This window comes from Chiloscyllium plagiosum, chromosome 22 (assembly GCF_004010195.1).
Source record: "Chiloscyllium plagiosum isolate BGI_BamShark_2017 chromosome 22, ASM401019v2, whole genome shotgun sequence".
Taxonomy (NCBI): Eukaryota; Metazoa; Chordata; class Chondrichthyes; order Orectolobiformes; family Hemiscylliidae; genus Chiloscyllium; species Chiloscyllium plagiosum.
The window spans coordinates 48,190,820-48,200,944 of record NC_057731.1 but is presented as its reverse complement, the minus strand read 5'-3'; the positions used below and the strand labels follow the sequence as shown (position 1 = coordinate 48,200,944).

General features: G+C 44.6%; 1 protein-coding gene across 1 annotated transcript in view; it reads left to right on the top strand.

The window, feature by feature from the left end:
- Positions 1 to 10,125, top strand: part of sfrp5 (secreted frizzled-related protein 5) — a 76,823-nt gene that overhangs the window by 26,405 nt on the left and 40,293 nt on the right. The window contains exon 2 of the mRNA XM_043712995.1: positions 2,651 to 2,728. Within this exon, the coding sequence (XP_043568930.1) occupies positions 2,651 to 2,728 (78 nt within the window). The remainder of the gene's footprint in view (positions 1 to 2,650; positions 2,729 to 10,125) is intronic.

Here is a 10,125-nt window from a genome sequence, read left to right as displayed (position 1 = left end):
TGGGGCTGTTTTCCCTGGAGCATCAGAAGCTGAGGGGTGACCTTATAGAGGTTTATAAAATCATGAGGGGCATGGATAGGATAAATAGACAAAGTCTTTTCCCTGGTGTGGGGGAGTTAAAACTAGAGGGCATAGGTTTAGGGTGAGAGGGGAAAGATATAAAAGAGACCTAAGGGGCAACTTTTTCATCCAGAGGGTGTTACGTGAATGGGAAGAGCTGCCAGAGGAAGTGGTGGAGGCTGGTACAATTGCAACATTTAAGAGGCATTTGGATGGGTATATGAATAGGAAGGGTTTGGAGGGATATGGGCCGGGTGCTGGCAGGTGGGACTAGATTGAGTGGGATGTCTGGTCAGCATGGACGGGTTGGACCAAAAGGTCTGTTTCCGTGCTGTACGTCTCTATGACTCTCTGATTCTATAACATCATCTAAATGCAATTTATCTTCACTTGGAACTGCCACTACATGCTTTCTGTGTACCGAGAGAACATTTCATCTGACAGTTATCAAAGGTCAGAGCTAATATTATTGCCATGAAGTAATTTAATTTAGTGAGATTTAAGATAACAATGTTTTAATATTTGAATTAAGCTCAATTTAATTAAGTCCTGCAGATATCATCTAAGGCTTTGCTAGAATTTAAAGGATCTAAGATATTCAGTCCTTTTCTTGTAAGCTTGAATTCAGTCTGAGATTATAAACCCACTGTTTTACTTGTTTTCTCTCTCCTTCAGTTTTATTTTGCAGGCCCCAAAATTGTTTGTTTCCCGGTTAATGGGTATTTGGGGAAATGGGAGGAAGGAAATAGGAGGAGAGACAGAGAAAGGGCAGGTTGCTACTCCCATCTCCCAGACTGCATTGGCTTGGTCGATAGACTAGAGGAATAAAGTGGAAAACCAAGGGAATTTCCCTGCTATTCAATGGTGAGCATTAATATGACAAGTCCCTCCCATTCCTGACTTACTTTGGTTCCAGCATCCCTGTCAACTCCAATTTAAAACCCTCATGCTCACCCTTGAAAATTTCCCTCTATCTCAATTATCCTCATCATCTCTGTAACCTCCATCAGTTTGACAACTCTCAAACTATCTCCAACTCTGGCCTTTCAAAACTGATCACCTGCTTCTGTCACTTCAGGCAATCCCTCTATCATCCAGTCTCCCATTCCGGAATTCTCCACCTAAACTTCTTGACTTTCTTCCCGTCGTTAGACTGCTCTCCAAAACCCACTTCTTTGATCAGGTTTTTGGGCAGCAGTCCTTATCTGGCTCAGTGTTAAAGATTGTCTTGATAATATCCCATGAAGCACCTTCAGATGTGTTTGGATGCCAAGCTGAGTGAATGTTGGAATGTTGGGATGTGCTATGTTTGGGATGAGGTGCTAACCCAAGGTTCTATCTTCTCTGCCCGGTCTATGTCAACGATCCTGAGTCATTATTTTAAAGAATTTTGGGTTAAGAGAGTAGATTTTGCCCCAGTATGCTGGTCAATACTTGTACCTCAAACAACATCACAAAACATAGGTCATCATCATAGAATTTTACAGGCCATTCAACCCATCATGTCTGTACTGGCTTGACTTCAAAAGACTACCGGTGACTGTAAAGCATGGGAGGTGCCATATAAATGCAAGTCTTTCTATTAAATGCAATGTTTTGCATCAGGGTTTATGCTCTGACGGAGTATAAAACACCAGCATTGACTAGTTGGGCTGAATGGCCTGTTTCTGTGCTGCAAATTCAATGTAATTCCTGAACCGTTCAAGTGCTGCAGTTAGACTGTCTGAGGAAATGCTGAACTCATCCTGCTTGGTTCCAGAGTCTTGTTGTTTCCCAAGTCTGGTATCCAGGGTGCGTGGTCCAAGTCTGGACACCAAAAGGGCAGGCTGAGGGAGCCCTGCATCTGCATCATGTCTTTTGAAAATAGTTTGGTTCACAGGATGTCGGCACGGCCAGGATTGAGGGTGGGACAGTGGCTCAGTGGTTAGCACAGCTGCCTCACAGCACCAGGGACCCACCCTCAGACAAATGTCTGTGTGCAGTTTGCACATTCTCCCTGTGTCTACATAGGTTTCCTCTAGTTTCCTCTAGTTTCCTCCCACAATCCAAAGATGTGCAGATTAGGCAAATTGGCTAATCCCGTAGTATTCAGGGATGTTTGGATTAGGTGTATTGGTCAGGAGTAAATATAGAGCTAGATAATGGGTCTGAGTGGGATACTCTTCAGAGGGTCGGTGTGGATTGGTTGGGCTGAAGGGTCTGTTTCCACACTGTAGGGATTCTAAGTTGTTGCCTGTCCTTAATTTACCTCAAAAATGTAGTAGTAAGCCACCATCTTGAACCGCTGTGGTCAATAAGTAAATCATCCTGTAAGTACACCCGCGGTGCTATTAGGATAGGAGTTTGGGGATTTTGACCCAGCAATAGTGAAGGAATGCCAACATATTTCCAAGGTAGGGTGGGGTATGGTTTAGAGGGGAACTTGCAGGTGGTGGTTTTCCATGTATCTGGGAGGTCGGTGATGGGGATGGAGAGCACTGGTGAAACAATGAATAAACCAGATTGATGTGGTTTTAATGCTTGACTATAATCCCCAAGTCAGAAATGAAGATCCTTAACCTTCTCGATTTTGTCTGTTCCCTCACTGCAGTCTCGAAGATTTGTCCTCCGTGCGACAATGAGATGAAAGCGGACGTCATTCTGGAACACTTCTGTGCGAGTGAATTTGGTGAGTCCTTTGCCCAACCCGCTCCCAATCTTTCTTCACTCGGAGTGCGAACAGCAATGTCTGTGACAAACACCCACTGAATGTTCTAGCATCATCTAAACTCACTCATCCAATGGCTGAGAATTTTATTTTAGTACGAGCTCACAAGATATGGATGGCGATGGCTAAACCATCATTTATGGGTCATCCTAATTGCCCTGAGGGCATTTAAGAGTCAAACACATCACTGCGAGTCATGTGTAAGCTAGACCGGGTAAGGGTGACAGATTTCATTCCCTAAAGGAGCTTTACTGAACTAGATGAATTATTACAACAATTGACAATGGTTATATGGCTGACACGAGTAATGTGGGTGATTGGCCAGGGGGAATAAACTAATCCATTGAGGTTTATTCAGGTAGGTTTACACTGGCTGGCTGGATTGACAGTCAGGTAGGAACGTAAGGCCAGAGGACACAGGGAACACTGGCCTGGGCATTAGTCAGATATTGACCACATGTAGAATCTCAGAACTGTTACAGCACAGGAGGAGGCCATTTGGCCCATCATGCTTGCACCAGCTTTTCAAATGAGCATTACACTGCGCTCTGCATTGTCGTGTTGATCATGGCATTGACTTCCAGTTCTACCAGGCTTGGGCTGACAAGCAGCAAGTAACATTTATGCCACACAAATGCCAAGCAATGACTTCCGCCAATAAGAGACAATCTAACCACTGCCCCTTGACATTCAATGGTGTTACCGTCACTGACGCCTCCACTACCAACATCCTGGGGGTTACCATTGACCAGAAACTGGACTCACTGCATAAACACAATGGCTGCAAGTACAGGTCTGATGGTAGGAATACTGTGATGGGTAACTTAGTTCCTGTCTTCTCTAAGCCTGTCCACATCCACAAGGCACAAGTCAGGAGTGTGATGGAATTCTCCCCACTTGCCTGGCTGGGTGCAGCCACGACAACACTCAAGAAGCTTGACACTATCCAGGACAAAGCGGCTGTCTGGATTGACACCAAATCCTCAAGCATCCACTCCCTCCACTACTGACGTTCCATAGTAGCAGTGTGTATTATCTACAAGATGCACTGCAGAAATTACTAAGGCTCCTTTGACAGCACCTTCCAAACCCACAACCACTTCCAACTGGAAGGACAAGGGTAGCAGATACATGGGAACACCACCCCCTGCAAGTTCCCCTCCAAGCCACTCACCATCTTGACTTGAAAATATATTGCCATTCCTTCACGATCGTTGGGTCAAAATTCTGGAATTCTCTCCCTGACGGCATTGTGGGTCAACCCACAGCACAAGGACTGTAGCGGTTCAAGAAGGCAGCTCACCCCCACCTTCTCAAGGGGCAACTAGAGACAGGTAATAAATGTGGGGCCCAGCCAGTGATGCCCACATCCCATGAATGAATAAAATAAAATAATCAGTCTTTTGAGGCCCACACAACTGGTATGAAAATTAGTGGAAACGTTACTGGGATACATCTCCCAGGGAGCTTGGATACTTTATCCAACGTGTTACCTTATCCCCTCATCCTCACTCAGGCCACCGTCTGAGATGGTAAAATGGACCCTGCTTTATTCCTTTGGCTGTTCAATTTGCCTGCTCAAAGACACACGTTGCTGTGGAAACAGGTCTGTGAGGGAGTGGAATCATGGGGAGAAACTAGCTCATATCATTTTAACCTTTCCCCCCTGCCTAGTTCAAGAGGTCATCAAAAATCACAGCCAATGAAAAAAGTGCATCCAATGTTCATACAGATCACAGATATATTTCCTTTTGGCGGTCCAGAACCCGAATATTCCGGAAAAGTGAAACATGTTACTGATGCTCTTCATCTTGCTGTAACCAGGAGAAATGCAAGAATGCCAAATTTACACCACATGAGAAAAAAAATGCTGATTGGTTAGTAATGTGACTCTAATTGGCCAATGGTTGGAGTGGAGAATGCAGTGAGATCCGTAGGCTTGTGAAGCTTCTGGATAATTCAGAAACAGCACAAAACCTGGACACATTCCCTTTGTTTGCGATTGAGTCCCTGAAGATGTACATATGTCACATCTGGAAAATGTAAGTGAGTCACGTTATAAGCTCGACTGATTACCTTCAATTGGGTGTCAGTGTGGTTATTAGCACACTTAGGATAGTTCAGTAATTGCTGTCCAGTTGCCATATTACATCTGATGGAAGATTGTTTTGGGAGAATGGGGTGATTTTCAAGTACAGGCCAGTTGAGTGTGGTCTGTGCTTTGTCTATAAACAAAGGATGGATCAGAATTTAACTTAGATGGTTTGTGTGTGCTATATTGAGATATAACTTGTTGTGATCAATTCAAATTTGGCATTTTTGTAATGGTCCTGATGACTGCAAGACTAAAAACTTTAGCAACATGTCTCTCTTTATAACAATGTCTCCTTCTGAACTCTGAGAAAATGATTGAGTTCAATGGAGAACTGATCTATGACTCTATGAAATCTGCAATCTATTTGTTATAGGACTGCTTAACTCGAAAGCTGTGTCAATGGTTAAGTGCTTTAAAAATGTTGATTTTAAATCAGCAAATTTCATCTTTGGTACATAATGGCCAAACCACTTCACAGCATTCCATTTCAGGGCTCTATATCTTACAGAAATAATCTTTATTTTAATTATTGGGGGAAAGTTAGTGTTGGAAATGAAAGCTGATTCTGCACCATGGGTCGTTTCATGTAAAAGCCAGTGTTAGGTCATTGCGAGTCTCTGAATAGTGTGGTTTGAGCCAGAATGATCAGAACTCCATGTGAAAATGGAACGCGAGGTTGGGAAGAGGCTCTAATCAAGGGATTGTTGCCAGCCTTCTGGGATTAGCCTGAAGACTTCAGCGATTAAAAGTCAGAATCCCGTGCATGAGAGAATCTGAGAGAAAAGTCATGGCATTAAAAACATAGGGTTCCTTCATTGACATGTTGCCAAATCCTCTTATCCTGCACTCATCAGGACAGATGCAAAACTGCCAAATTTCAAAAGATAAAACAGTTTTGAATGAGGAGAGGATGCTGATTGGATGACAAGTGGCTGAGGTGTTGCCAAGGGGACACTTTAACCAATCAGATTCCACTTGCCTTTTTTGAATTTAAACAAACGCTTGCCACTTGATTGTCCTCTGGTGCATTCTCCTCGGCAATGCCTTGACCTATCAGAGTCCACTTGCCAAACAATCAGAATCATTCCATAAAAATTGCTGTTCCCTTTGAAATTTGGCATTCTTGCATCTGTCCTGATGAATGCGAGACAAAAAACATTCAATAGTATGTCCCTTTCTCAGCATTACACAAATACTATACTACTGAGTGACTGATGCACTGCTTTTGTTGATTACTTCAAAAACATTTGTTCATTAACGATACTTATGTCAGCTATGGTTCAGGCAGTGGTATTCTTGTCTCTGAGTTGAAAGGCTCTGGTCTGAAGTCTCACTTCACAGTTTTAGCACGACAGTCAAGTTGGATGCTCCATTGCAGTGCTGAGGAAGGGCCACACTGTCCGAGGTGATGACTTTCAGATGAAGCTTCAGACTGCAGCACCATCTACCTCCTTCCATTACAGTGAAAGATCCCATGGCACTATTTTCAACAGGATTATGGGAGCTCTCCCTGATAACCTTGCGGTTACTCAGGAAACCCAGCTGGAAAGGAACATCATTTACTACTGAACACTAGGTTTGAGCCACTACATGTGGTGCACATAGAATAGTCCCAGCCCCAGAGAGAGAGCTCTGCAGAGCAATTCCTGGGTCTGCATTTTTTATGTTTTCTAACCAACCTGTTCAGAGATGATATTATACCGTTCTGGAGCAGGTGAGACTTGAACGTGACATTTTGTGATCTACAGATTGTGGCACTACCACTACATCACGTGGGTTCTCCCTCCGTCCCTCCCTCCCTCCCTTCCTTCTTTCCTCACTTTCTTTCTTCCTCACTTTTTTCTCTTTCTTTCTCCCTCTCTTTCTCTATATCTGAACACTGTCATATTGATTTCTATCAGTCCCAATGGCCCCTCTCAAACTGACAACATGAACCTCACTGATATAATTTGTCCTCAGCCCAAACATAGTCCCAAAGCCAAGTTGAGTCAACTGGAGGTCAAAGGGGCAACAAGCAAGTTGATCACCATTCAATAAGATCCATCTTCTGAATTCCACATTCCCATTCCAGGCTCCTGACAAACCTCGATTCTGCTGCCTGATAAGGATCAATGCTACCAGGGTTTCCAAGTAATTGACAATCCGCCATTTGCATTGATGTAGCAGCTTTCATGACCTCACGAAACAATGTTATCCTTTAGAAATATAATCACATGCCTGTTTATTTGGGCGCACCAAGATCCCATGAAGAACGATAAGATAGAGCTCTGGTTTTGCAGATGTTAGGCAGGGGGTAGCTGCTGCCTGCTATTTGTGAACAGATGCTTTGCACATTCCACCCCAGTGCTTTAACAAGCAATACAGGCTCGGCAGCATGGGAGGAGCAAGAAAATTGACATTTTGGGCAAAAGCCCTTCATCAGGAATACTCCTGACCTGCTATGTTTTTCCAGCACAACACTCTTGACTCTAATCTCCAGCATCTGCAGTCCTCACTTTCATCTAAGCAATACAGGCTGTCATGGTACAGTAGTGAGGGAGCCCTGCATTGTTGATAAAGCTGTCTTCTGGATCAGTTGCGAAAACACTGTCCCATTTTCCCTCTGAAAAAGGTCTGCAGGTGCTATTTCAGAGAAAAGCAGAGGGAGGTTTTCCCCAGTGTCTTGACCAAAAACTATACCTCGACTGACGTCAACAAGCAGCAGGTACTCTGGATATTTTTCCCATTGCTGTGTGTGGGATCCTGCTGTGACTCCAAGATTTCCAGCAGCACCCCACAGCTGCAAAAGGAAAACATCTGAGATGTCCTGAAGTCAACAAAGGTGCTATAAGAATGCAAGATTTCCCTTTCATATAAATCAAGGGCTTTGTTTTGCACTTTGTTTTCCAGGGCAGGAGATTTGTTCCTGCATTGGATCAAATGGAGGCTTTCTACCAGAGTGTAGCTACCTCCAATCTCAATAAGTCAGCTACTACATCTGTCCTTACTGGTATCCTTACTGCTTCTCCAGGGCAGGTCGACAGCTGGTGTCAAACTTTGACCTTGCCCAACAAACCAGTGCTCATAGGAACATAGGGACATAGGAACAGAAGTTGGCATTCAGCCCTTCAAGTTTGTCCCACCATTAAATGAGATCATGGCTGATCTGTGGCTTAACTCCATATACCTGCCTTTGGCCTGTATCCCTTAATAGTTTTAATTAAACTCAAACTACCCCACACAATGTTCATTTCTTGCAAGGACTTAAACCTATTTCTCTCCCTATTTCCATCTGCTTTAAGACAGTCCCTAAAAGCTGCATCTTTGACCAAGCTGCTGCGCATCAACCCTATAATCTTATTATATGGAACAGAGTCGAATTATATCAGATTCTATCTCCAGTGATACGCCTTGGAGTGTTTATTATAAAATTACAAATTATTTGCAGCATAGAAACCAGTCATCCAGGACAACAGATTTGTGTCAGTGTCTGTACTCCGCACAAACCTACTCCCACTGCCCCCTTCATCTCAACCCAGGAACAGACCCTTCTTATATTCTCCCTCATCTGTTTATTCAACTGCCCTTTAAATGCATCAAGCCTTTCACCTCAGACCCTCGCTATCAGTTCCACACTGTCTAGGTAAAGTGGTTTCTCCAGAAAACCTATAGCAGGGATCCCCAACGTAGGGGTTAGGTCTTAAGTGGGCAAAAGTGATGACTGCAGATGCTGGAAATCAAAGTGGTGCTGGAAAAGCAGCATCCGAGGAGCAGGAAAATTGATGTTTCGGGCAAAAGCCCTTCATCAGGTGATCTCAAAGTTTGGGGAGTGTGAGCTCCAAGGGAGTAATGGCTGCCATTGTAACATTTGGACCACGTTACAACAGCTCCGCACATACTCTAATAACGAGCATTCTTTCTCTCTCTGTCTCTCACTCACATATACACACACACAGACAGGCAGACACACCCCCCCCGCACCGATGCATACACACTCATCACACACAGACACACAAACGCACGCACTCACAAACCACACAAAGATGCACACCCACACACACTTACACACGCACACGTATACACATGCACACATTCACACACAAACACGCGCATGCGCACAGACACACACGCCACATACACATAAACGCATCCCCACGCACATGCGCATTCAGAAACACATACACACAGACATGCATACTTACACACAGACACATACACATACACACACACCCACACAAATGCACATACAGAAACACATACACATACACACAGACACATGCACGTACATACACACACTGACACGCATACATACACACGCACACACACACAGATACACACACACCCATACACATGCACATACATACACACACTGACACGCGTACATACCCATGCGTACATACCCACGCACACACACACATATACACACATACACGCATACCGACGCACACACACCTCTCAGTAAGGGGACATGACTGCTTTTAAGTCTCAAAGTGAGGGTCACAGGAGGAGCAAGTTTGGGAAACACTGGCCTGTTGGATTCCAAGTGACTCTCTTTTTAGTGTCTTTCAGTGTTTCTCTCACTAACCTGTGGGAGCATCTTCCCTCCATCTCCTTGCCATCCTCATGCTATCCCTCAGTCTCCATTAGGCTGGAAACAAAGAGTCTCAATTGTTAGAAAGACCCAGATATTCCCTTGGCCCGATAATCATTGCCTCGGTACAGACTGGGATCCTGTGGTATTCCTATCTCAGCTGACTCCGTAGGAATTGCCTGGGAAAGTAACATTTTGGATAAGCTGTGTGTGGAAACCTCTGACGAATCCTCTTAAAATGAAAGATTTCAGAGAGTTCTGACTCACTTAAGCTTAATACCCAGGATAGGTTAGTGGATTAAAAGCTGACTCTAACCACTTGTTAACTATTAAACCGATGATCCAGTTAAGTCCTCCCAACACCTGGGACCCACTCCCTACCAGACTTCACACACCCTCACCCCATAAAATATCCCTCTCTGAGAGGTGTACCGACCCCTCGACATAACACAAAACTCTGACTTGCTTACCCACCACCATAAAAACACATCCCCTCCTGCCACACACCCTCCTTCCCCACCTGACACCTAATCCCCTAAACCATCTGGCACCCTCTCCTCTCCCCTCACCCACCCACCACGTAATCCCCACACCCACCTGCTATCCTATCCCCTCACCCACCTGGCCCTCTATCCCATCACCCACCTAGCACCTTATCCCCTCACCCACTTGACCCATGTCTCCCTCACCCAC